At 39.8% G+C, this 27,963-nt stretch overlaps 1 protein-coding gene across 1 annotated transcript; it reads left to right on the top strand.

Annotated features, from left to right (window-relative positions):
• GEMIN8 (gem nuclear organelle associated protein 8) lies at positions 1-27,939 on the top strand. Its single transcript, XM_056498469.1, has 5 exons — positions 1-110; positions 821-870; positions 4,441-4,478; positions 7,284-7,749; positions 25,986-27,939. Exons 3-5 carry the CDS (start codon positions 4,476-4,478, stop codon positions 26,234-26,236), a joined length of 720 nt encoding a protein of 239 aa, XP_056354444.1. The 5' UTR covers positions 1-110; positions 821-870; positions 4,441-4,475; the 3' UTR covers positions 26,237-27,939.
• Positions 27,940-27,963: the final 24 nt, after the last annotated feature.

The raw sequence follows: 27,963 nt of genomic DNA, 5'->3' as shown, positions 1-27,963 counted from the left end.
CGGCGGAAGCGGCGGGGAAGGCGCGCTCGGCCCCGCCGGAACGGAGCGAGGCGGCGCTGGAGGCGGCTGTGCCCGGCTCTGGCTGCCCGCCGGAGCCCCGCGCTGCCCGGGTGGGTGCGGGGACGGCGGTGCCCCCCGCAGGGTGCGGCCCGGGCCTCCCGCCCGGCGAGGGGACCGCGCTGAGGGCGGTGGCAGCGGGGGCGAAACGGCGGCGGGAGCGGGAAAGCGAAGGGCTGAGGAGGGAGATGTGGGAGCCTTGGCAGGGCCGGGGGCGGTGGGTGGCAGCGGTACGGCGCGGGGCTTTGCCCTTTCTCTGCAGTTCATGGCGTGAGGCGGCGCTGAGCGCGCTCGGCGCTCTGTGTGCCGGGCAGCCGGGGCACGAGGCCTGTGCTCCCGCAGCTCTTGGGTGCAACTTGTGCCCTGTTTGCTGAGACGGGAGCTGCTCATCGCTTCTGCGAGCCTTTCAGTCACTTGCTGCAGTCTGGGCACGACATCTGTGAGACCAGGAAGCTATTTATGCCTTCAAAAGCTGGAGAAGTTCCGTCCTGTTCCTTGACCAGACTAAATTGACCAGATGAAACAGAAGCTAACAGGGCTATTGATAGTTGTACAGCTTTTAGCACTTTATTTCTTCCATCTGGTTTTTGGCCAAAATAGCTTTTGGGTTTATGTCCTGGAGCTCAGAGAATAAAGACCCTCTTTTGGGGAGTCGCACTGCCTCGGCTTGTGCTAGAGCCAAAAAACCTGTAATACATACGCTAAAATTTGAGAACATTTTCTTTTTTTGCGTTATGTTAATTTGTTTTCCTTCCATTCACAGGAGTTGCTGCTGTTGTTTTAAGGACATTGATGTGAACATCATAGTGATAGGTGGGTCTTCATGCTACTCCTGTTGGGATGAGAAGCAGCTGTAACTGTATCCTGAGTGCTCGACAAGTCTTGTATTTACAGCCATTCACAAACCAGAATGCAGTGTATAGCGTTGGGAATTTTTACCCCTTCTTTTGAAGAGAAATAACTTTTCTTGCCAACTGTCCCAGCAATCACAGGCTTGTGTTTCTGCGTGACTGTAACTAGGGCATTTTGGTATTAAAGTAAACGTCACAGCAATGCACAGTAGTAATCTGAATCACAGAATGTCTGACCACTTTTCAGACATTTCCCTCTCCTGGTGGTAATTCTGCATCAGAGTAGGCATCAGAAGTGTAAAATGAAATAGTGTTCATGGGAGGATGCACTCGATGTTATGCTCACATTTTTTTAGCTAGTTTATACTAAAGTGAGTTCAAAATATACAGCACAAAATTGTGTTTAATCCCTTAAACTGAAATTTACTGCCCGGGGATTTATCGGAAACACCTGTTACGTATGGGGATTTTGGTTTTAAATGCCAAAACCAGTTTGGAGATGAAAAAAAAAAAGCATCTGAATTACCACTTTTTGAAATCAGGAGAAATGTATCTGGAAAAGTAATTCTTTTATGAATATGTTAGTGTCACATTTTACTGAGTATCTCTTAGTAATCTTTGCCAGAAACTGGATACTGAATTAGGGCAGCTCTGGCCTGACTGAAGACACTTCTCACAGCAGGGACAAAAGCAGCAGTGGGCACTGGGGCTGGTCAGTTGTCTGTTGTTAAGGGCATATCCAATTCAAATGTAGTTGGCTTTTTCATGAAACTTTGTTTAAATGTGTTTTGTTGAAACCTGCTGAATTTATTCGACCTTCTGTTAATAACATACGATGTTTTTACCACAGTATCATGCAAGAGGTTAGTTAATCTTGTGTCAATGGATACTGTGAATAGTGGAACCCTCACTGATCCTGCTGTGGGCTCAGAGTTGTCCCTGTTTTTGTCTGTGTGGCCACACTGTATCCAACACACCACTAGTCCCAGAGTGGGATTTACTTACCAAGTTATAAACCCCGTGCATTGACCTTGTGGTATGACAGACATTGTCTTAATTTCTATTGACTCTAAGGGAATTGAATGCTGTTATTGCTTTGATCAGGTTTATTTATTTTCTCTAATGCTCACCTGCTTCAAGCTGGTAAGGGAGACATGTTTTGATGAAAGGGAATACATCCCTGGTTAATTATCAGTGGAGAAATATTTTAAAATTGGGAAAGAAAGTTTAAAAAAATTTCCATCATTGATGATCAGTTTAAGCAAACAAATCTCTTTCCCAGTTTAAGCAAACAAATCTCTTTCCCATTTTAAATTGTACATTTGCTGGTGAGTTCCATATGTTCAGTTGGTTCATATTTCATTTTTAAGTATTAATTATAGATGTAGAACTATTACATTTATTTTTTTTCTGCTGCTTGTCATGTTTCATATTTTATGTAGTTTGTTTTGGAAGAGTAATTCAACTGAAAATAAACTCATTTTTTAATTTAGTGTCCTTGCTTGCAGCATTTTTATGCTCTGTTTTATATTTGTAGTCTAATGTTTCATAAATAATTTATGAAAATAATTAAAGTTTCTGTATTTGGCAAAACAAGTTTTTCATATTTGGTAAACTAATATAGTTGGATGGTTTTGCCATCCCTTTCAGAAAGCATATGTACAAGTTGTGTATTAATAATAAAGCATCAGACTTTACCAATTACTGCTTTAAATATTATTTAGCTTGAGATCAGTCCTGATTTCTGTTTATTCTGAAGCAGTTTCAAAGAAATTTTTGACATGTAGGAATTAGAATGAACATGAAAATTAAACACACCTACTTTTCTGAAGTGGAAAATGAAATTGGCTATCATGGGCTTAGGTTTTTTAAGTATGAGCAAAAGACGTTATGGCAACCTTGACAGTATGCAGATGTATCTGGGAAAGAGACAAAAAGTATATGTGCACATCTGAGAGTGGAGGTGAAAGTTTTGAAGAAGGCAGTGGTTGGATTTCAGATGTTTGAGATGCACAAAGAGGAATGGCACAGCAGTCTTTTATGTGTGCATGGGTTTTGAGTGTTACAAAATGCTGTAGTGTTTTGCAATGATCTCAGTGCTGGGTTTCCTTCTTCCTCCAAGGAGGCAGGAGAGAATCCAGTGACTCAAATGCTTTAGTTGCCTAATGCCTGAATCTGCAGCCTTTGCTGGCATGAGTTGTTATCAACTGCAGTGGGAGTGCTGCTGTATGCAGAGCTTCTTGCAGACAGATGGGTGTTACCAGGGGTTTATGGCTTTGAGCTTAGTGTGGGCTCTGGAAAGGACAGTCATTTGCTTTTATGGTTGCTGCATGATTTGCATTTTGTTTGACCATTCCATTTTTCTTCCAAGAAGTATGGCTTGTCTTAAGTGACAAAAAATTGCTCTTTAATCGGAATCATTAAATATGAGGCAGAACACAACTGGTCTATGTACGGTGTTCATATGCATTTTGAAACACCCTGGCTTTACCCTGGTATAAATCTGCAACAGTTTTAAGTGCTGTCTTGGCTATGTTCCAGTGTTTCTGGGAGCAGCATTTGACCATCTCTTAAGAGTAGCAATAGGTAGTTTAGTGTATTCTATTTCTGTTACCTTTCACTGGCAGCTAAAATAAAGTTCAGGCTGAGGGTGAGAATGTCAGGAGAAATATGTGAAGGAAGCAGCTAACTTATTAGTGTAATAAATAAGTAAAATAATATGTAATAAGTAATAAAATAATTGTCAGATAAGAGGAGACTAAGAATATTTCTCAGCAATATGTATTGGTAAACCACCTGGAAATTATGGTAATTATAAATCCTGCCTGATTATTATAGAGCTCTTGTTCTCCCTTTCAACCCCCACAACCATTTATTTCATTTTTTGGTTTTTTTTCCTGTCCAGTTGCCTCTCTTCCTTATGCCCTTTCCACACATTTACAAAACATGGTTGCAACTTGAACTGATCTGTGTTTTCTTCATGGGAGGCAGGATCAGATGCCAGAAAAGAAAAAAAAAAAAAATAGCAAAGAGAAAGAAGGCACTATATGTGGTCAAAAGTGCAGCACAGGTTAAACAGAAATCTCACTGCATGAGTGGAATCAGGATGGGTTTAATCATTTTATGGCAATTGCTTATTTTATACAAGCTCCTGTGCAGACACAGCTGAGAAGTGAGAACAATTTGTTTGGCATTAATTTGGAGAATAAAAGTTGTAGAAACGTGAAGAAAGAGAAGAGCAATGGGAGAAATGTTCAGTTCCAGTATTTTAGGCTGCATTTTGTAGAAGGCTCCCATTTAATTTTCTTATTGTAGTGGGGAATTTTAATGAATGGGATTTTTACTGCTGCTTATCAAAATCTATCAGTGAGGAACTTCAAACGTGCCTAAACAGAGAAGAGATGCTTAACAGCTGTTGGTTATAGTACTCAAATATAAAAAGTATATTCAGTACAAAAAATTTATTCAGTGCCTGTGACCACCTTAATACATATATTTTTATGAATTAAAAAGCTACTCTTTTCTTTCCTAGTTCACGTTGATCATCACCAGAACAAACTCCAAGAGATGGTAAGAGGTCTTCATGGGTTTCTATGTGATAGCTTAGTCACATTTTATATATAAAATGCATATAAACACGTCTATTGAACTGTGAATGCAGACATATAAAAATTAGATGTAAAAGTCACTAAATTGCTTTGAAAATAGAATTCATATTACAACAATGAGTGATTTGTCTATTCCTGGGAAGACTCCAGAGAAATAACGGGAGAATAACAGAGGACTGATCATTTGCCTTAGATTTATAGCTTTTGTTTCCTTTAGGAAATCTCTTATTTCCATTTATTCCACAGCTGAAAAAGCACAGACACAGAATTAAGTGAGACTAAAAGTGTTCCTTTCCCTTTTCCACTCAAAAACATTTCTGTAATTCCTTTTTTAACAGATGTATTTTTAAAATTCAAATGTAAGAGTGGTTTTCAAGGGTCGCTTTCAACAAAAAACCCCTCACAAAAAGTAGTTGGACAAGCACCAGCATCACAGTTCTGTCTGCATGAACTGGCTTTTTGTCTTCTTTTCCCTTAACAACTGGAGCTAGTCAGCCAGACAAATCAACCAACTTGATTCCAGAGCTTTCAGTAAAGTCATCAAGTTCCTTTTTAGAAACATTTTATAAGAACTAGAGATAATTTTAGAGCTTTAAAAGAAAATATTGTCTTCTGTGCAGATATATAGAATGTAGGAGATACCTGCTTTTGTCAAGCTTCATGGTCTTCCAAAACTGGATTTTAAAGTATTTAATATTTAAGGGGAAAAAAAAATAGGCGAATGTTTTAAAAGTAGCTTGTTAATGTATCAGATTTGATAATAGGACATTCTCATCTGTCTCCTGAAGGATGAGGAGTCAGTATGACATTCTTAAACTAACGGAAACAGTAAATAAAACATTGCTCATCCTAGCTGTTAGGTAGTTGAATGATTAAGGATGAGGAAATTCCATATGGAAGGCAGATGCTTTCTTTCTACCCACTCATTTTGGGAATGGTGCATTTTGGGAACTCCAAGTAGGAGTGCAGTGTTAGACCAAGAGGAGAAGAGCAGTCAAGGTTCATGTCCATTAATTCTTTCTTTTCAGGAAAGATTAGTTGTCTGCACTTTTAAAATACATAGCTGAGCTACACAGCCTTTCACAAATAGGCTGCAGATTTTGATCCTTAAGGAATGCAAGTTTGTTGTAAAGAGTTTTCATTATGTACTCTATTAGCTGAAGATATTTTGTTTCTGAGAGCACTTAGCCATGACCTTAAAAAGATATAGCATTGATCTCTTATGGAATAATGGGCTCAATTTTCCAGAAAGAAGGGCAGCATGTGTGAGGTCAGTATTATTCCGAAGTCACTAGCCTTTGCTTTATTGCCTGAGAACCAGAAAGTGAAAACAAATGTAAGTAAACTAGACAAACCTCTCTGGATAGTGTTAAATAGAAGCTATATTTTAGGTTTGAGTTTTCTGTTTTACCTTGGGATTTCTTTTCCCCAGAGAATCATTCTTTTAAGGGTACCAAATGGTGCCAGTGCAGATCAAGAAAACAGACTTAAAGATTTTTGTCCTGAATGTCCTTTAAAAAAAAGAAAAGAAACCACCTTAATATAAAGGACTGTAAATGTCACATTCATCTCTGAAAAGTCAGCTAGTTTTGCCATAATTTTGAGTGTTTGCCAGAACATGGCTTAATTAAAATTTTCCTATTTAAAGTAGAGGCATTCTGTTTTACTCCAGATAAAAGATTTTCTATGGAAATTATGACATGAGGGAAAGGGGGAAAATAGTTGCTTTATTTAATTTACCTAAATAATTTAGTTTACTTGTTTTAGGCTCTATCTACATCATGGCTTTTTAAGATCCTCTATTATCCTGCTTTTTAAGAGTAGGATGAGGGTGGACATGAAATAGTTTGTATGAAGGGAGCTTAAGGCTACAGGGCCTGTGAGGCTTTGTAGTTGCTGGTGAAATCTGAACAGCATGAAACTTCTTTAAGGAAAATTATGATTAGCTGGAAGACAGGAGAAGGTGTGTTACACTATGTTTCTTTCTATAGAACTGTTTTTCTCTGTACTTTATCAGTGGCACTTTATTGCCTCTTTTCATGTTTTGGCTGGTGATGGATACAAAAGGGAGATTTACTGGCAGCTTGCATTTAGCTAAATACAGTCTTGTTTTTAATTGTGGCCATGGTGGATATATGAACTTGTCTGAATTTGCTGTTTGACCTTTTCTGAGAAACTTTGGCAGGCAGATGGAGGAAATACATTACTGGAGGAAATATGTTACTGGATAAAATGAATGCACTTCTTTTAATGCAGAAGAATTTTAATCTCTTGTGTTTTGTGTCTGTGGATTTGGAAATCAGGTATAGGTTGTAATATCTACCCCTTGGAATGATTCCGTTCTTACAACTCATGTGAGTGTCTAAGGAATTGTGGAATATATCCACACGGCTTATTTCCTAAAAAGAACTGATTCCCATTGTAGTAGCATGAACACTTGGAAAATACATTCTGGACACTACAACCTCTGTGTTTCTAGTTCTTCAGTAGTTGTGTTGGTGCCAAAACAGTCTCTTGTAGGAGTAATGAGGTGTGGTCCAAGTGCCCTGTGCTCATACATGTTGTTTTTCAAATCTCCATGTTCTATCATAGCTAAAGGATGACAGAAGATTAAAAGGCAGCGTTGTGCTTGCATTTAGTTGCTCCCCTCAATTATTCTTTGTTTCTCTCTCTCTTTATACCTTCTTTTTTGGGGGGAGCATTAGTGCTGTGGTGTGTGGCTGATTTTTCTTTGTTCTTTCCCTCTCCCCGTGTGTTTTGGCTGCAGGAGGACACCGAGCCGTGGTACTCTCAGAAGGTGTACGGGAGGTACTGGAGGCACTATGACTTAGCCATGCGCTGGATGCGCCGGCACCAGAAAGCCTACAGGAAAGCCATGGAGTGCTGGTATCACCTGCCACAGCATCCATGGCATCCTGCTGCAGCCTCTCCCAGCAGCCACTACTCACATTGGGGTGGGAATGGTCTCCCTCATACCCAAAACTATTCTTCCAGCTATAGACCAGATGTCAGAGTTCCTTATCATGGAGGAGCTCAGCGTTACACAGGTGCCTACCAGGAGAGGGAGGATGCTGATGAGGACTCCGAAATGGAAGAGGATGCTGAAAGGGACTCTGAAATGGAGGAAGACTCTGAGTCTGAAGGGGAGATAGAATATGACTTGAGTAACATGGAGATCACAGAGGAGCTTCGCCAGTTTTTTGCAGAGACAGAGAGGCACCGAGAAGAGCTGCGTAAGTCTGTGTTTGTTCTGTGTTTTGTGGTATTAGCACTTGAGTGTTGGATTCAACATTTACAGGTTTTGTAAGAATTCACAGAAATAGGCTCTGCAAGTGAGAAAGTCAACTGACTGAAGTAGGCAGAACTGATAGGTGCACTTAAGTACCACTCATTAGAAATAAGTTTCAGAACATGTTTGAAAGTTTTTGGTGAGAGAAAACTATGACTGTAAAGAGGAGAATAATGCTTTTGTCCAGAAGACAATATTAATTTTGAGTGCTGAGGGAAAAAAACTCCAGAATTTTTGTGGTTAAATCTAGTTAATGTGCTGTATATCTGAGAGGAGAACCCACAGGAAATGCTTGACTCCATCTCTGAAGCAGGGAGTAAGCCTCCATGTATTTTATAACACAGAACAGCCATTTTGTTTCTTATCCTTTGGCTAACCTGACATTAAAATTTCATTACCCTTTTCTTCTCCCCCTGCATCCTCTTCATTTTGTACTCTACTGCAAGTTTCTCTTTGTTTTGCATCTTGATCTGGACCCAAGTCCTTTGGTAGGGAATGTAAGCCAAAGTCTTAATATTTTTCTCAGGTCTTGGTCCTCAGAGGTGTTGGTGATCTTTGTCTGAAATCCTTAAAAGAAGTAAAGCATTATGCTGTAATTTATTGACTCTTCATTTATATACAGATGTTGTAGATAAATTTATCTGTTTTAAGAAAGCAGCATGATAAAAATAACTTTTCTCACATGAATCCAGTAGAAAATACTCATAATTCATGTTTAGTAGAGGTTTATGTTCTTCTCTGAAAGATAAAATGTTCTAAAAACATATAATAAAGGCAATGATTGGAAGGGAAAGAAAAAGTGGTTTAAATTCTTTGATCAGCAGGTATCAGAGGGTGAGCTGAAACAACTCAGCTTAACTTCACACTTCTCATCAGTGTGATGCACAGTTGATCTAGTTAGCAGAGGAAGGTGAGTTAAAGAGATCTGTGGTAGTGCCTGACATGAATCCACTTCTCATCGTGCTTTTGCAGAATCAGCTTGGTGTTCTCTTGGAATGTTCCTTTGTTGAGATACATGGTGTTTTAAGACACTGGGCTGTTTCTTGGAATGCAGAAAATTTTCTTTGGATTTATTTTGACTCTTATGATTAGTGGTGTTTAAAGGTATGTGAGTGATTAAAGGTGGTATCCTGGAAACTGGGAAATTAGGGCTTAGAGATGTTCTCTGTTGGAAATATCCTGTTTGACCTTGGTATAGCTATTTAGTCTCTTCCTGACCCCTTGCTGGCTGCTCTTGCAAAAAATATTATTTGATTCTTAAGGTGAGCAGGTGAATTGGGAAGAGGTTTGAGACTCAGAATACAGATTTTACTTTTGTTCCTTCCAGCACAGCAGTACTTGCAGCCTTTTGGAATGATTTGGTCTCTGCTGTGTAGTAACCTAAGTGTAACTCGGTGTGCTTCAGTGGCGCTATTGCAGATCTTCATGCAAATTCAAGCAGTCTCTGGTCTTTCACTACTGTGCATGCCTCAGTTTCTTTAGTAGTGTCCCTGATAAAGTGAGAATAGTACTAAATAAGCATCTATAATTCCTCAAAGCATGAAAAAGTAAACAGGTACTTGACTTAAATGAAATTTAAAAGTGTCATAGAAATCTAGGGTGAATGGTGCTTTCTAAATGCTTATTTCGTGAGTTATTAAAAACACAGTGTGATCTTGTTTGGAAATTTTTTTTTCTTGCATGGTGAGGGAAAAGGAAAATAGAATAAATTAAGTTTAGAGATTCATTAAGCCATGATCCATAATGATGCTATATCATGTTATATCTTTCATCCTTTGACAATTGTCATTCTGTATTGATTGAGAAGATTGAGATAATTCATCCGCAAAAGAAACCCTCAGTTACTTGAGTATTTTTTCTTTCATGCCTTTTCGTTTTAATCCCAAACTGCATGTCCTGAGCATGCCTACCTTAGGAGCAGATTTATAGAGAAACTTGGGTAGCATAAACCTCAGTAATGCCTGAAATTTACACCTCCGTGTCTGAGAGAGACATTTTAAGGGTGAGGCGAGAATTTTACATAGCACTTAATGCAAATGAGATTGTTTGGGTGTGCCCCCAGTGGAATACCAATAGGGACCTTGACCATCAGTTAAAGTAAAAGCCCGACTTTAGGGAACATTGAGGGGAAGACTGTGTGTCATGTTTTCTTTCTCTGGCATCAGTAAGGGGCTCCGGGTGGAATTCACAGCTTCTGACCTCTGCACCTTGATATTCACTTGGGAGAAGACACACAGCTTGCTCTTCTTTTAAAAAAAGAGTTTGCAAGAGTTAGATACATGCTTATGGGCAGCTTAGTGAAGTGTGAGTCACGGGGGAACAGAGCAGCAATGGGGCACATAGGATGGGGAATTTGGCACATAAGGAAAGGGATACCAATCTTTGTGAAGTATGACCTCCATTATTTTGATGTTTTTCTACCTGTCCAAAATTAGGAAATACTACACAGCATTAATGCATCTATTTTGGTCTTGATTATTCATGTGGGATACAGCTGATTCCCACTCTTGATCCACAGATGTCTCATCAAAATGTAGAAGGATAATCAAATGGATTAAAAGGAATCCTAGCTGATGTCAGACTCTTCACTAGGAGTGCCTGATCTTGAGCTTGCTGGAGGTAAATGATTACAGACATCAGAGGATAAGATCTTGCAAACTTCACCTGTGAAAGACTTAAATAGGCCTGAGATGTAGGTGGGAATGAGATGACTCGGTCTTGGAGGTCTTTTCCAACCTTAATGATTCTGTGATTCTGTGGCTCTGTGAAAGGCAGTTGAGCCTAGATGGTGACTTACAAACCTTAATGCTAACTGCAAAGACAAAAGCTTCAAAGATAAGAAAGATCTTGTGTCAGACTAGCCAAAGAAGAAAAGTTAAGATTTATTTCACTTTTTGGTAGCTGCCACAAATTTGAAAAACAAGCAGATTTCTAACAGTGTAGGATTTTTTGTTTTGTTTTCTCAGTGGGCATTTGCAGCGATAGGCTAACTTGCAAAGTAAGGGCTTTGAAACTGACAAACTTGCTGCATGCTTTATCTCTGCAGTGATACAGTTCACAACCAACCTCTTTTAAAACAATCTGTTTTTTTGTGTGTTGGAAGTCACTTCAATTTCTTACTAGCTTTTATATTTGTATTGTGTGTTGTAATCACTTACATATTCCTGGAATGCCCAGGAGTAATTATGAGCAAAGTTTTGCTGTGGCTGTACGAACTCAGACATACTAATAGACTACAAACTTATCTCGTATTTTAGATAAATGGTGCATTTGGTTAAAACCCTTAGAGACAGTTTTAATTCCTCTTCATTTGTTTCTTCATATGCAATCGTAATTATATAGTGATTCTCTATTTTAGAAGGTTTTCTTGTCAGTCTAGCCTGTCATTCTGGTTCTTCAGTAGCTGGTGATCCAGGTATACTATGCATCTTGGGACTGTTTATGGTTGCATTTAATTTTTCCCTCTGGCAGTTGAAAAGCATTAAGTTGTTTTCCTGAGTTTCCATACCTGTCAGACCTAGGTATGGTAGCAGATTCCCCAGGCATCCAAGATGTAAAGGACAGAATGTAGTAAGTTGCCTTTTTACATTAGGAGGAATTAAAAGAGCAAAAACCAAGAAAGGAAGATTCACAACCATAACAATTCTGTAAATTGTCTAATTGCACATATTTATTACACTTTTAAATTTAGCCTTTGAAACATGTAGTTTGTCCTTACACAATTTTTCTTTGTTTCCTTTTGCTTAAAAGAGAAAATCACTGCTATAATTGAGTGAGTGCAGCATTGCATGTACTTTGAGAACCATTCTGTAGTAGTTAACAGAACACAGACAGGATCTTTTATTTAAAAACAAAGAAAAGCAAGGGAAAGTACCATCATGTCAGTTCATTACTGAAGGATAATAGTCTGTCATTTGTTAATGCTCTGACTAGTTTTTTCCATCAAAGCCTCTGTTTGTATTGCCCACACATAGCCTCCAGCTTTTCCCAAAAATAATGTCTCAAATTTTTATTTGCTAGATGGAAAATATTTTTTTAGAAATGAACGGAAATGGTGAATGAAGATGTTTGTTTGAAGACTGCAATCTGTAGGCTTTTCCCCTCAGGTTTCTTTTCCTCTGAAAGATGAGAGTTGCCACTGCCTCTTCTGTGAAGAGGAAGTAATGGAATTTTCCATGTTTTGTAACTTGTTTGAATCGTACCAGATCCAGATTTGGTTTTGTTTAAGGCCTGCATGCCTCTTGGAATATAGAGTTTGATTCAGTGTTTTTGCCACCACGTTTTCCTTCTTTCCTTCAGTTTTGGTAAATGCTTTTCCCTGTTTTTTATCTGCCTTTTTCTTTATAAGATTGTAGCTCTAATTCTTGGAACGACATACTGCTGGTCCCCATCGTTTCTTTTTGTTTCTTCTTCTCTACCCTAAACTGTCCAAGCAGTGTGGATGGTGAACTTATAAATACTGCTCAACTTCCCTGCCTTTAATAGCTTTGGTTGACAAACTTTTTGAGAAACCAAAAAGCCTTGTTTGGCATGAACTTCAGCCACAGTCTGTAGAAGCTGAGTTGCTGAAGTTTCTGAGAAATGGCTGTGAAATAAAAGCACTCTCTGCAATATGTGTGGGTGCTTGAGAGATGCTTTTGAAACAAGTTCTTTCGTGAATTGAAGAAGAAATCGGAAAGTTCCTCCTTTTGTACCAAATCTCTGATCCTGATGATTGAACCTTTTGTTTTGTAGCAGCAGACTCTTCTCAAATGCACACACTCTGTCCAGCATAGAGGCTGTGTTATTCAGTACAAGAAGCCAACAATTGAGAAAAGGCTTCCTTACTATAGAAACAAGGAAAAATGCCACAATTTTCACTGCTTTAATATTGAAAACTAATCTCTACTTGCAAAATTAGAGAGTCTGGAGAGAAAGAATTGGGCAGAGTTTTACATCTGTTTCATGGCAGACAAGGTTATCTTTATACAAAGTGTATTAAGAAAATGTCCTTGGATCCTAGATGATGATCCTTGGATGCTAGAGACAGAATTTGAGCTTAGGAGAATGTATAAATTTGCTCTGTGAACCTATGACTTGCTGCTGCAGGAAGTAGTGGAAGAGAGTAATTGGAAAACTCGAGGTACTGCTGAGGAAACTGAGCTGTGTGCTCTGGAGTGTTGCAGAGGAGTTAGTACACGTACCTGGAAATTATATATAAAGTCTTTCTTAATTGTATTTCCCTCAGGCTGAGCCTGTTTGACAGTGTTGGCAGCCCCTGAAAGTACACAAGAGCAAGGCCAGGCTTCTTGTTTTCTCCTAAGGGATGCCAGAGGCTTCAGCTCCTGGGTGGCATCTGGGGATTCTGTGGACTGGACTCCCATGGGTGCAGCCTGGACAGTTGGGTGGAGCTGGGACCTGGAATGCCAGTTCCCTATCTGCCAGTGGCTGTACTGGTCTTAGGTTTTTCTGAGCATGATGTGGAGTACTGGTGTTGGAGTTACAGTAGGTTTATAGCTGGGAGGGTGGGAAAAGAAGCTCATGTGATTCATTGTGACTGTAGTGTAGATGTTGCTTTAAGAGGAATGCCAAGATGTTGAACACCTCTACTTCCTCTTACATTTGATGAAAATGAAGAATGCTGTTTTAATATGAGCATATATATTAAACTTCATAAATCTGTGTTTGAAGTTTTCATCCTTTTTTTGTCTGCCTCATGTATTCCTCTTATTGTAGTGAGACAGAACATGCACTAGGGGGCTTGTTGAGAAGTTCACTTTATTCTTCTTTCTAAAGGATTTTGAGGACCTCAGCAAGAAGAAAGCAAAAGCCTCAAGTGCTAGAATAATGAACAATATGATATAAGTGTTCTTTATGGACCTTTTGCTTAACAGTTAACTTATATGTCATCCCTGTTACAAAAATACATCTTGTTGACAACACCCTTGCTGAACAAATACAGAATTTGAGCTACTCTTTCTCCCAGGAAGCTATTATCCCTAAGTTATTCTTGACTCAGTAAGAGAAGTCTGGTAGTCTTGTATTGTTGCTGTCCTGTAAATCAGTAATGTGGTAAAATTCCTTCTGACTGGACTTGTCTTGAAGATACAGGAATAAAAACAGGAGAGACAGGTCATTGCTCCTCTCAGCTGCTCTGTCCCTCATATTCTGAGATCCATTTGATACCTGTTTCTTGGTATTGTGGGTTGCAGAGGGATCCCATGGAAACTAGTCAGTAGTTTGCTCTGATGGATCAGTCACTGGAACTTCCTCTGCACAAATAAAATACATGTGATAATTCAGTTTTAGATCACACATAGTGTCAGTGTCTGATTTGTGTCCATGAGGTGTCCAAGGATTGAAGATACTGCTATGACATACTTGGTCTCTGCAGAGTTTTGGCGAAGAACCAACAGGTGGATCCCAGGGCTGAGGCCATGTGTGGAACAAGGAATCCTTCCCCAGTCTTTTAGTAAAAGTAAAAATTCCTTTCAGAATGCTGTTATGGAAGATTGCTTCATATGGGAACAGTTTGGTGTGGGAAGATGCAAACACTGCTTACACTCAGAGCTGGTGCTGGTAATTTTTTGAAGGCAGGTTTGCCTACTTGATTATTCCATTAGCATCTGCAGCTGCTCTGAGTGGCTCCTCTAGTCTCCTCTTCATTGTTTGTCCTTGCAGGGAAGGCTGTGAAAGCAGCTGCAGCTGCTGTGGAAAAGAGCAGGTGAGACCATGCTGACAGGCACAGCTCTAGGGAAAAGTGGCATAAAAGCATCTCTGTGCTAATCACTCAGCTTGGGCAGTCTGTCTTCACAGTTTATACAATTTACCCTGAAATTCCTCAATTACTGGTTCCATCTGGATACCACATGCAGCATTTTTGGATCTCTAAATGATCTTACTTTGAGGAGACCTGTGTCTCAGTTCGCTGCTGATAAGTCTAAATTCATCTGCCTTTAGTGTGATACTTTCAACCTTGAAAGTGGACAGTGACACTGTGGGCTGTGAAGTGAGTGTTTTCTAACACACCTATTTTGGTATCTACTGGGAGAGCTTTTGTTGTAGAAAGAACAAGTTCCAGGGCATTGAGCACCAGAGTGAGTAATAGTGAAAAGCGAATGCCAAAGAGCAAGGTGGAAATGGATGTAATGATGATGTCTTCTTTCTACACTCATGGCATACAAAATCTGCTCAGAAGCTGCAACAGAGCATGGCAGCAAGATACCTTGAGTGTTACACATTTTAGGGCTCTCTGTCATAATGCAAATCCCCTCTACAGACAGATTTGCTTGGAGACACGTAATTTACCCTGGCTCATTTTAATGGGACATTGTTGATGCCAAGACTTCCAGAGGCACCATTTGCTTTTCAGCGTCTCTCACTGTGCTTCAGTTTTATCAGAAGCATCCAGATGGAATTCACATCCTTTTGTCATTAGGGAAGTGTGGGTGCTGGCGTGGCAGAAACTGACAGTTCAGAGACTTCCATCTGACTGGGTCTTTTCAAAATTCATTTCCTTGGATGCTAAGAATCAAGTGAGAGAGGCAGCAGAGGTTGTTAGGCCACCCATCTCAGACTTGGGTGGCCTGTACAGATTTCAGTCACAGCCTTTTTGTGCCACTTAGACTAGATCCACAAAAGTTTTCAAAGTAGGTGGAATTCAGAAACAAATATTCCAAATAATAATCTTTGTCTTCCACATATGCCTTCCAGGAAGAAAAAAGCTAGTCATAACCAAAGGATGATGCATCTTAGACCCTAAGGATCCAAGGGAGCATTGTCCTTCTTGTCTTTTCCAGGGAAAAGGTTGAGCAGCTATGCCACTGTGTGATGTCATCTTCTGGGAAGCTCATTCTAAGGAATCTAGAACACCTCCTGCTCTAGAATTTGTGTCCATTTTCTGTTTATTTAGACCTTTAGTACAGGGATGATTGCACTTCCCTGTTGCTCAGAGAAATAGAGAAGGTTGATACGGCAACATACTGAGAAACACTTGTGCTGTAACCCTCTAAAGTACCCAGTACAGAGCAATCCAGTTGTTCATCAGTGTTACAATTATTACAATTGTTGCTGGCCTCCAAAGTACCCAAAGCTGTTTTTGTGACTCTCGAAATTTCCCACAATATTTTCAAGGACATAGGTCTGAATTTGTCAGATCACTGCTCTGGTACACCAAAATTGTGGAGATAAAGTAAAAAAAAAAAAGAAGGCTAAATATTAAATGGATATTTTTACTGAAATAAATAACATGGGTGTTACGCCATTGAGTGTTATTGTTCACATTTACCTGGATAAGAATCTCTTGGGTTTAATTTCATTTGTAGTTGCTGAAGTGATTGTTGCTCTAAAAGTCAGCTCTGCATCCACAGAAATTGTAGAAATTTTCCAAGGAATGTAGGTCTCCAAAGAGTGTGCTGGGCCTCAGCTTTTCTGTGGGTCAAATGCTGAAACTGATGCTGCTGTTCTCACTTCGTACAAGCCTTGCAGAATACCTTGATTTCTAGAAGGTCTGCAATTTCTGATGTGGTTGCTGAACAGAGGGTTGGCAGAATCACTCTTAAAATTCATCAGTTGTCATTGCCTTGGGATTTTTGGCCACTGGTAAATGTAGAAGTGTCCAGACTGTGAAGATTGCATCATGTGCAACATGCTGGTGGAGGAGGTGTTGAGGTGGTAGATCGCAGAGCAGCTGGCTGGCTTTGGAGGAGAGCAGGAAGAAGCATCTGCATTTTTCTGATCTCTGCATTGCTCACTAGGTGATACTGGTGACGTGTAGGGATTTGTATTCTCTGCTTTTACATCCTTCCCTTGGCATTAGGTACTGACCTCTGTCATAAGCAGGCTGTCAGGCTAGATGGGCTTTGAGTCTGGTGGCTCTCCAGTGTAAAGTCTTCATCAAGTCATTGAAATACTTCATGTATGAATTATCCTGTTGAAGTGACAGAGCAGAGACAGGGAGCTCCCAAGTGCTAAGAAGTACAACTTAACTTTCTGACAAGTGGGATGCCAGCTGTCTCTCTTAAAAGAGAGTGCTCTCTTTTTTCTCTCAGATTTGTGCTCCAGCACCAAATCCTGGAATTTCTTCTGAAGTCGAACATTCACATTTTGTGGAAGGTATAATAGATGCACATCTGCAGGTTTCTTCTGACATATGTCCCCAGGTTTTGTTGTGTGTTTTTAATGCTGGGCATAGCAGTTGCCCTCATGGGTTCAAGTATATTTTATTTAATTTACTGGAGTGCTGAAATGAGCGATGAGAAATTTCTTAGAAGGTCAGAGGTAAACTTAAATTTTCAAAATTATCCCTCAGCCCTTCCTTCCAAAACTTGTGATACATTTCACCAATTCCTTTAGTTTGACCCTTTTGCCAGATATCTCTTTCCAAATGCTTGGTCAGGCAGCACATGTAGTTTACTAGCAACATGGAGAAAATATGTATTTACTTGCTGAAATTAATTTTCTCTGGATTAGGCCTTGTTATTTAATTCTTCATGTCTATGTTAATACTGAATTTTGGACCTGCCAGTTAACTGAAAGGTCAGTTCATAGCCTGACTATACTTCCTCTCAGAAAACCAGCAACATGGTGGCAGGTTGCTCTCCAAAAAACTGTATTTTAAAGTGTTTTTGATAAAGTAGCTTTCTCATATCAAGCAATAAACCAGACTTGAAATCAGCACTGTACTGTGTCTGGAGTCAAGAAAGAAATGTCAGTGTGAAGTTCAAATGTGTGAGTTTGATCTAGAAGACTGAGCAGAACACAGGCTACTTCCTTTGTTTTTTTCATGAAAGCACCAAAGCTGTCTAACAGCTCAGTGCATCGTGAAACATGTTCTTCCAAGTGCAATTTCATTTCTATTCAGGGCACACATAAAAAATTATTGTGAAACTCATGTTTCTTTAGTGTTCTGGTTTGCTTTTAAAGTAGCACTTTTAAATTTTAACATTTCCTTGTTCAGTCTCCTCAGACTGTACCATAAATGTATGTGAAGGCATAGTTATATATAGATTTAAGTAATCTTTCTGTTTACTCTGGCAGTGTTGTCTTTGTCTGGTGTCAGCATTGTTGCCATCAGTGACAGATTGGAGTTGTTTTGGGGGATGGGAATGCAGAGTCAGCTGGTCTGTATTTAATCTTACTGAAGTAGACTTGATCCTTACTAGAGGCAGCTGCCAGTGCCTGATCCTGTTCTAATTTCTTAGCAGTGGTCGGTCAGCAACTTCCTATCAGTTTAATTCTGTCAGATGGCACCAGCACACAGACACCTTGGTGCCTCTGGTGTGCTACAGACCCCTGATTGCACAGGGCTCACCTCTGTGTTTTCAAGCCTTCATCAACAAATCCCTGATTATGAATTGCATTTAGAGCAATCAAATTTCTAGAGCAGGCTGAAGTTCCACAGACTAGCTGATTGTTTCATGTTCCTGTTGAATCGTTTCAGTACATTTTCTGGTTGGGCTAAAAATACTCCTTTTTAGGGGTTTCATTGTGGAAGGTAATAGAAGAAAATAAAAGAAAGGTGATTTGAGGTTTAGCTGGGCAGTAACCAGTGTAGCCTAGTGCTAAGGTAAACATGGACATGAAGGCTTATATTGTTTCGGTGTAGGATCCCTGTCAATTTGTTTTGGAGACCACACAACAATCCTTGGTTTTTAATTCTATTTCTAAAACAGAAATAGGCTTCTTTATTCTCCAGTTAGCTGAATAACTTTCTGCCAGTTGCTTAACCCAAATAACAAAATAATGTCAGATAATTAATTCTTTAAAGTGTTTAATTCATTTTACAGTGAGACTAATTAACTTGTGAGTGACATATACCATTAAGTACCAAACCTGAAAGTGGAACACCTTAGTTCTAATCTTACTTCTTGGTTTCTGTTCATTTTTATTTCAAAGGTAGGTTTTTTTCACTTGCTGTCTTGGTAAGTAGCTTTTTGCCCTGTTTCTATAAAGCTGTCCTCTTCAAACTGTGCAGAAAAATTGGATTACAGTGAAAGAGAAGTTATTGGAGTACATCAGATGTGCAAAATCTGTTTGCTGTCTGTTTAGACAGCCTGTTGCAACTGTGTCTGAGGGAGCGCACTCTCTTACCTGAGATTATTTCCTGCTCTGAGCAATAGGTTTCAGTTGGGCTGTGCTTCAGTAAACACATCTTGGTGCAAAGCCAGGCCAAGCAATTCTTCTTCCCAGGCATTCGCTCCTGCTTTGGTGTTTTCCAGGGCACTGAACTGTACCAGAACGAAATATAATGTGTTGAGATTTTGTTTGTTTGGGGGGATTGTTTGTTTTTTTGTAGGATTCTCAGTGTTGCCCCTGAGACAATTGTAGCATCATCCATGAGGGGCCTGGGAGCTGGAGCATGCAGCTAAGGGAGAAGTAGAGCAGAAATTGCATAAGCTGGTTTTTTAGCTGAGGAAAGAAAAATGTCCATGGAATCATGGTTTCAGACTGCCACAAGCTTGCCAAGGAATCACATCTGCTCTTACTTCAAAGCCTGTAAGAGAACGTTCTTCTTTTTCTTGGGAATATTGCATTGCTTGTAGATATATGTGGTGAAAATAGTCCATTTCTTTTAACTCATTCTCTCCTCAACTAGCAGATGGAAACTTTGTCAGATATTTGGGATTTTAATATCCTCAGGATTTTTGGTATTTCTCTTTCATGAATATCATGACTAGTGACTGAAAGCTTAATGTTGCAGGCAGTTACTCCCACCAAAAGTAAATTTTATTCCATATTAGTGCTTTCCAGTCAACTAGAGCATTTTGATTTTTCTGTATAGATGAGACTACTTGTATAGTAGGATAGTGCTTAGCTGTCCTTGAAGATCAGACTTCTGTTAAAAATGGGAAGGGGAAAGTTACGTGATGTCATGGGGAATCCTGTTGTCACAGCTTCTGAAGCACAAAGTTTTATATTTAAGAATAGGTTTTAAAATAAGTCTATTTTCCCCAAGCCAGTTTATAGCTAGAATGAGGCTGTATAAAATCATCATTCTGCTATAAAATCATAATTCTCTTACAGTAGGTTTCCACAGTTTCAGTAAGTTACTTAGTGTTCCATAGTAACCTTCCAGCAAGCAAAAGTACACTGTCTTTAGCAACCAAGAATATTTTATCTTTACAGATGTGGGGGTAAGTCACAATTGTTTGTATCTTGTAGACTCCCACTGATAGAAACTTGTTCTGCAAAGCTTTGCACTGATAAAGAGTTAGTACTTGAGATTCCAGCCCTGTGGAAATCCAGAGCTCTGCAGAAATTAAACTCCTTGAATATCCTGTGTACAAATCCTGATTTAAATCCCTGTTTTGGTGGAATTCCTTGAGGCAGAGATTTTGATTTTCCACATGTTATGCCCAGTTCATTCAAGTATGGGCACAATAAAATGGTCTGATTCTATCACCTAAAAAAAAAACAAAAAAAAAAAGCAAACAAACTTCTGTAGGTTTATGGTGAAGGTATTTAGCTTTTCTAGGAAGATGAAGATGCTGGCATTTTGCATGGAGAAGCCTGTGTGGGCAGAACTTAGCACAGCAGATAGGCTCGTGGGAAGTGGCATTCAAAGAGAGAACTAGGAGTTTTTAATCACTAGAAATGAGTAGAGGTTTTAACTGTTAGTGTGGGCTGCTCAAGATTAGCTCAGGTACCATTTAAGATGAAAAAGCTCTCAAAGTGCACATGCAGCAGTAACAGAAAATAATTCATCATTTGAAATAAGCAGACAAATATGTGAACACATAGGTCAGTCTGAAATCATGGAAAATTAAAAACACATCAAGGCTGGAGAAAGTGCAATATTTCCTTGAAAAATAATGTGCTAAGTAAGCAAGCAACTGGAAGTCAGTAATGCCATTTAACACTTGGGAGGGGCAAGCCCTTGGTCTCTTACCGTACCTACAATTGTGTGGGGCAGCACATGGCAGGCTGCTGAGTGTGGGCACCTACAGACCTGTGGGGAAGAATGTCTGTATAAGAAATGTTGTCAGATGGCATATGATCAGTGGCTGCAGTGAGCTGAGGGCTGGATGTATAAATACTGAAAGCTAAAAATGGTACAAGAAACCACACGATGCTGGGTATGAATCTTTCATTGAAAATCTGACATAGATAATTACCCTCCCTATTCCAATGTCCTTTTAATGTTGCAAAGTCTCTCCATGGAGACTTCTTTCTAAATAAGGGGATTTATTTGGGTTTGGGTTTTGAAGTTGTTTCTTTTCCTAGGTTTGTTTTATTGAGTTGTTTTGGTTTTTTTTTCCTTTTAATAAGAAGAGGATAAATTCTGGACAGGAATTATTTTATTATTACTACTTAAGCTTCTCCAAGGATATCACAAAGAAAGAAAGAAATACAAAGTGGATCAAACTTACAAAAAGTGTGTGACATTTTCCCTTTTATAAAATAAGGGAAACAAGGCATCTGAGTTTCTAAGGACCTATGAGGAAAATAGCTTATGTCATAGTCTTGCTGAAAGTAGGAAAGAGGTCATTTGTGTGCATATGAAGGCACAAATGCAGTGAATGGCTAATACACTAGTTACTGTCTTCTGCTTTTGCCAGTCCCTAAGCATGGGGTAGTTGTCTGTATTTTATTTGTTCACTTTTCTTTTCAGCTACTACACAACAGATAAAAAGTCATCCATAAAAAGTGGGAAAAGTAGTAAAGGGAGAAACAGTAATCCACAATTTTTTTTTCATAAGACCTATAATTACTAATGATGGCCCAGGAATGTAGCATGAGTTAGGTAAATGTGCTAGTTTTGGCTGGGGTAGAGTTGATTTCCTTCACAGTGACTGGTATGGGCAGTGTTTCAAATCTGGACTCAACACAGGGTTAAATATATAGAAATGTTTTTGTTATTGCTGAGCAGAGATAACATAGAGCCAAGGCTTTTTCTGTCTTTCCTACTGCCACACTGGTGAGGACTTTGGTGATGCATGGGAGACTGGGAGGAGACACAGCTGGGACAGGTGACCCCAGCTGACCAAAGGGATATTCCAGACCATCTGACATCATGCTCAGTATATAAAGCAGGGGCAAGAAGAAGGAAGGGGGGACATTTGGAGTGATGACATTTGTCTTCCCAAGTTACTGTTATATGTGATGGAGCCCTGCTCTCCTGGACATGGCTGAGCACCTGCCTACCTCATGAAAAAACCCGAAGAGAAAAGCAGAGGGGAGCTTCCAGCAGTGCTGCCTCAGCTCTCCACCTGCAAGAATGAAAGGCAAATAGCAAGAGCCATGGGCAAGAGAGAACTCTGTACAACCCCAACTTTAAAAGGCCTGGCACCTGCTGGCCCACAGTTCCATTTCTGGATCCAGCATCTTAAAGAGACACTTCCCATTTTGGGCACAGATAGATACAGAATACAGTAACCTTTTGGGTTACCCAGGACACTGGGTGCATGACAGAGCTGGACTGTTTTTTCTTCATGGTTAAAGAATTCTATTTACTGTTTCGGAAAAAGATCCCCCGACTGGTTTTGGCCAGGTAATGATGACTTCCCGGCAGAGCTGGACTTGGTAGGAATAAGTTAATTTTGAGAAGAGCTTCAAGTGAGAGAAAGAGCATTTTTGAAAAGAAATGGAACTGACCAACTGGGAAAACGTCAGCAATGCTTTTCCTTTGTGCAGGAACCAACCACCACTGCACTGCCTGCCTGCCTTGTGAACATTTACAAAATACTGTTCCTTGATTGGGAAAGCTTGCAAGTAGTTGAAGCTGCATGCTGTAAAAGAAAGCATGTTTATTTTAGTCTGTGTGAAGTGGAAGGAGAAACTAGTTAGGATTGTGTAAAAATTACTTGTTTTACATTTATAACTCGACAGCCCAATGACTTGAGAATTTGGAATGTGAAACTGATCTGTGAGTGAGCTGGAGACTTCATTGCTGCAGGCTGAGAATTAGTGTTTTGATAAACGGTGCTGCCTGCTTCATGGATGAGTATGTGTTGCTTGTTTCAGAGAAATTCTGTTTGTCTCCATAGGCTTGGGGTTATAGGCAGTTTATAATTTTGTTTGTATTTCCGTTGTCAGATTCTAGTTGTCAGCTTTTTGATGAAGAGGTAGTTCACATTTAGCTCAAGTTGTACTGCTTTGTATTGTTTTTAAAGTAAACTCTGAGGTAATAGATAGAATCCAGACTGCTGGAAATTACAGTGCTTCTGCTTCCCAGCCCATGCCCCACCAATTAAAGTTTAGTGAGCATCTCAACAGGACAATCCTTTCACTGTTATCTATTCCTTATGTCTGTTTTTGGCTGGAAATACTGTTTTTTGAAAAGCAGTAGTTCACATGCCCATTTGGTTTCATGACTTCTTTCCTTGACAGTCTGTAAAAGCAAATAATGCTGCCTACTCTGAGGGTGGTGGAAACACTGGAACAAGTCACCCAGAGAAGCTGTGGATGTCACATCCCTGGCGGTGTTCAAGGCCAGGCTGGATGGGGCTCTGAGCAACTTAGTCTAGTGGACACTGTCTCTTCCTGTGGCAGGGAGGTTGCAATAAGACAATCTTTAAAAGGTCCCTTCTAGTCCAAGCCATTTTATGATTCTGTCTATGACTGTGGAGTTTGTTACAGTAGTATCTCTGCACAGATAACTGATTTGAAACTGCAATGTATTGCACACAGCAGCAGCTGTCACATTCTGTGCTCAGATTCAGCCTTTGGTGCAAAAAACTCTGGGTCCCTATAGCACATTTCTGTCCTGAGCCTCTGCCTGGATTCTAAACCTGATTTATGTGTCTAAAACTCTGTAATGCAATCACTCTGAGATTTATTTTTTTTTTTTTTTTAACCAGTAGCTGTGGAATGGCAGAAGTCAAGTTAGAAAGTTAAGGGCAGTATATCTGATTAGTGTAAAGTAAAACACTCCAGACATACATCAGGTAATTCTGAGAATGGAATTTAAATTGGTATTACAATTTTGATTGTTACAATTAGGATCTACAGATTTATTGACTACTCTGTGTTGAGAAATGGAGATTGATGCACACTAGACTGTAATCCACTCATCCACCATGAAGCTTCTACTAGAGATCCATTTAATTTCCAAACAGAAGAATTAATTATCTATCTCCAGAGAAATATTTTTTCTTAAGGATCAACGTGTGCAGTGAGCTATCAGACAGGATTTTACAGCAAACAAGCAAGGGAGCAGCTGTCTCTAGCACGCATGGAACTAAAGACTAAAAAATGGAACTATGGAACTAAAGAATAAAAAATTTCCATGGGCAATACAGAAGTATGAGGAATAATCTAATGTCCCAAGAGAATTAACAAATATGGGTCCAATTCATTGCCTTGCCAGTATTTCTGTGTTATCTGCAGTGGGAGACATGGGTTTGCCAGCACAGCCTTGTTTGGTTTTTTCTGTCTAAAACTACTCAGTGTAATTTGCATCAAGTTTGTGCTTAAAAGTGTGTTATGTAGTTGTGGGAAGTGTGGTGTCCCAGGAAGTTGGTTTCAGTGGGATGCAAGGTATAGCCTGGGTGCTATACCTTGTCTCAAAGTGCTGAGCCCTCTGCAGGCAATGTTAGTTTCTTTAATTCAGACCTTCTGGTTAAAATGGCCCAACACCAAATAAATCTGACTCTTCCAAAAACACATATGGACTCTAATGTATATTTCCTTGTGAATTCTGGCAGTGCAGCCTAATTCAGGGGTGTGCCCTTAAAGCAGAATCGCAGAAATGGCTTTCTGGAATAGATCACTAATAACTCCTCAAGTCCTTCCCCAGCCAACACAAAACTGTGAATGCTGTTTCAAATGACAGGACAAAAGCTTTCTGTGTCTGTCAGACAAACAGATCCCAAAATTGAAGTTTCTGATCATATCATTTAAAATATCTGTTTTCTGTGAATGCCGTACAGGGGATAATTCCTTCAGGAAAGCTGACAGTCAGTTGGCTGCTCGGTACAGTACTTTCCAGTATAAAAATAAACTGCAGATGTTTGACACAGAAATGTCAGGATATTTAACTTTGGGTTAGGGTTTGCAGATGTCATGTGCGTTGTGGAAGCTAAATCTCTGCCTTAGGGTGAAAGAAGGAAGAGTTACATGGCATCAAACGCATGTCCTGTGTGTGACCAGTGCATCCTGACCTGTGGACACTTTGTCCTTTCTGATGTTTAAAAAAACCCGACTGCTGTCATTAGTACTGAACTGTGCCTGTTACACGGTTTTGAGGATGGTCATTTGTTATTGAGAAGTTCAGCTGCAGGGTAATTTTCTCCCTCTTGTCAAAATGTCCCCATAAGAGGGGAGTTTTGTGTAGCACTTTGATATTTTAACTGCACTCAGCATTGTTTGTTTCCTCAGAGCAGTACCCAGGAAGTGGAAGTAAATTTGGACATGCACAATCGAGTTCTTGCTTCCAATCAGGCTTACCACAGAGCATTTTTGTTGACAGATTGATTCAGATGTTTCACCTCTTTAATTGTTTTAAATCCTCTTTAAAAGACCTGATGCATGCATTTATGTTGGTGTTGTTTTGTTTGTTTTCAAAGCAATAAGTAAGTCTGCCAGCTTTGAACTTTACAAGTCTTGAGAAATGGCTGAGCTTGGACAGTTTATCTAGACACAATGCTTACAGCTGTGTTCCATTGAATGCACTTAATGGCAGACATGACAGACCTATTTGTTCATTTTCACAGGGTAGTAACTGGTTACATTTTCTCTTGGTATCATTCAGCTAAAGTTACATTGTCCTGTGCATTGTTGCCTTTCTCAGCTGCTAAGTCATTATTTTGGAAACAACTCTCCTTTTTGTTTAGATTTTTTTTGCTATAGGGAGTGGGTTGGGTTGTTTCTGTTTTCTTGGGAGGGGCAGGGGGGTTGTGTGTTGTGTTTTGTGTTTTTGTTGTTTAGTTGTTTGAACTTTTTCAGGGCATGTGTATTTTGGGGAGAAATGGAGCAATGTTGATTTTTGCTTAGTAGTACTAATACAGAGGTTTCCTACAGTTTTAGGATTCAGTACCAGGATCTTCTTCATTTCTCCCCATTCATTCTAGCCTGACTTTATCATGATATTTAGTAGGAATTTCTCTTTATGCAAAATGAGTGCAGCTGCACCCTAGAACATGTGTCTTCTTCCTTTTAGACACAGCAAAAATATGAATATATAATATTTTTACAAGTTAAAATAAAACATGATTGGTTGATAGCCCAGTAACTTACATCTCCTGTGGTTTATTTGTCTAGGGAGGCAGCAGCAGCTGGAGGCTGAGGACCCATATGTGGAGGCTGATCAAGACCTGCACAGGAGGGTGGAGCGTTCTGTGGAGCCGCCTACGGAAAGACCTGGGGAGAGGCGCATGGCAGAAATGAAGAAACTGTATGGTGCTGAAGCTGCCAAAATCCAGGCAATGGAGGCTGCCATGCAGCTAATCTTTGATAGGAACTGTGACAAAAAGCAGCCCAAATACTGGCCCATTATTCCCCTTAAGCTGTGAGTATCTGGACTGTGCTCTGACATGGCACAGTGCTACAGGGTCAGGTGCCTTAGGTTGGGCTGCTGAAAGAACAAACTGCAAATTTTGGTTTGGGGCTTTGGGGGAGCAGTCTGGCAAGGACAGCATGTATTTCTTTGGCCTTTTTCTCTTTTACAGTGTCTGTTAGTGATGTTCACAGTCCATTCAACCCACATACAGTTGTCAACTAGTAATAGGACGGACAGAAATACCAAACCTGTCTAAAATTCACTCATCTGATACCCAATTGCCATGACCATGCTTGCAGAAAACCTAACGTCCATACCCAGTGAACTGGGAAAACTTAAAGCAATGCAAAGAAGAAAAAGACTTTAGGAATTGTCTGTTCTTCTTGTTTAGGAATTTGAGTGATCCCATTTTCTAGTCTTATTTAACATAGTAGTATTAGGATCTTGTTTCACACAACATAGCTTGAAGTGTTTTGTCTGCTAATCTTGGGGTTTTTTTGAGAACCAGGAGCCCACTGGCAAAGATACAACTTATCAAATTACCATAGCCCAGACACTGGAATTCTTTTTCAAAGGTTTATAATAAAGCAGGAACTTTTTCTTCCAGACTGATACTTGTCTGGCAGGAGTTTGACTCTAAAGCAACATTATATAGAAAAATCTTTTAATGAAGGGGTGGGAGGATTAGACGGAAGCCTGATGTGGTCCTGTCTGTTAGAGATCTGTTTAGCAGAAGAGAAACTTAAGAGGACACAGCACCATTGGAGCCAATGCCTACAGTAATTTTTGCCATTCTAGTAATAAGCAGCAATGGGCTTGAAGGCTTGAAGCTTTAAAGAAGGCTTATTAGAGTGATAGACTATATCAGACCAATGTATAAGGAGCTGTGGAAGCCAGGTAGCCCTGTGGGCTACATCTGTTTTAGGTGCAGCTTTCCAATGGCCAAGTGCATGGGACATGCACAAAATTTAAGCAAGTAGATGTGTACTCGTCTATCTGCACAGATGTGCCTCTGTGTGTGCTCCTCCATCTGTACTAGCTGTTTGGTTCTGCTTCTGTCACTCTTTACTTTGGCCCAGTTGTGCTTGCCCCGCACCAGATGGAGTGAGGCACACTGGTGGTTTGTGTAAGAGAGGCCAAACTGGCCCCTCAAAACCAGCAGCACCTTAGAAAATGGTACCCTGAGCACTTTAAAGGATTCTCTGTGAAGCTCTGCTGATAAATATCATTGTGTACTGAAGGGCAGTAGTTTGTGTTCAAACATATCCATGCCAGGGCAGAGGGAGGTCTGCTGGTTTATTAGTGACATACTCATCTGCCTTCCTGGCAACAGAGGAAGCTTACAATTAAAATTTTAGCTTCAGTTCGTGCTGACTGAGTGTCCAGAGTTTCTCTGTAGTAAGTGTTTGGAGTATCTTTGCTTTCAGTAGTAGTTACTGTTTTTTCAAAGCAGCATTTCCATGTCAGTCCCACATCTTTCACTTTAGATGTGACCAGATGAAGTTAAATTGAACACTGAAATTAAAAAGCCTCCAGTTTCCAAAACTTCTTTCTGTTGTGATTAATCTGAAAAACTTCAGTGAGACAGGAGAGAGAAAAGGATTATTAACAGTCCTGCATTTGTCTTCACTCTTGTATTTGGTGGATTTTGTCAAGAATTCAGTGTTTTATTTGAGTTTCCTTTCATTGACCAAATAAATTTTCTTCTTAACACTTTGCAATTTACTTTTTTTTTACATA

This window comes from Oenanthe melanoleuca, chromosome 1, assembly GCF_029582105.1.
Source record: "Oenanthe melanoleuca isolate GR-GAL-2019-014 chromosome 1, OMel1.0, whole genome shotgun sequence".
Classification (NCBI taxonomy): Eukaryota; Metazoa; Chordata; class Aves; order Passeriformes; family Muscicapidae; genus Oenanthe; species Oenanthe melanoleuca.
Note: the sequence above shows the minus strand (reverse complement) of the source record. Positions and strands in the feature narration are given on the sequence as shown.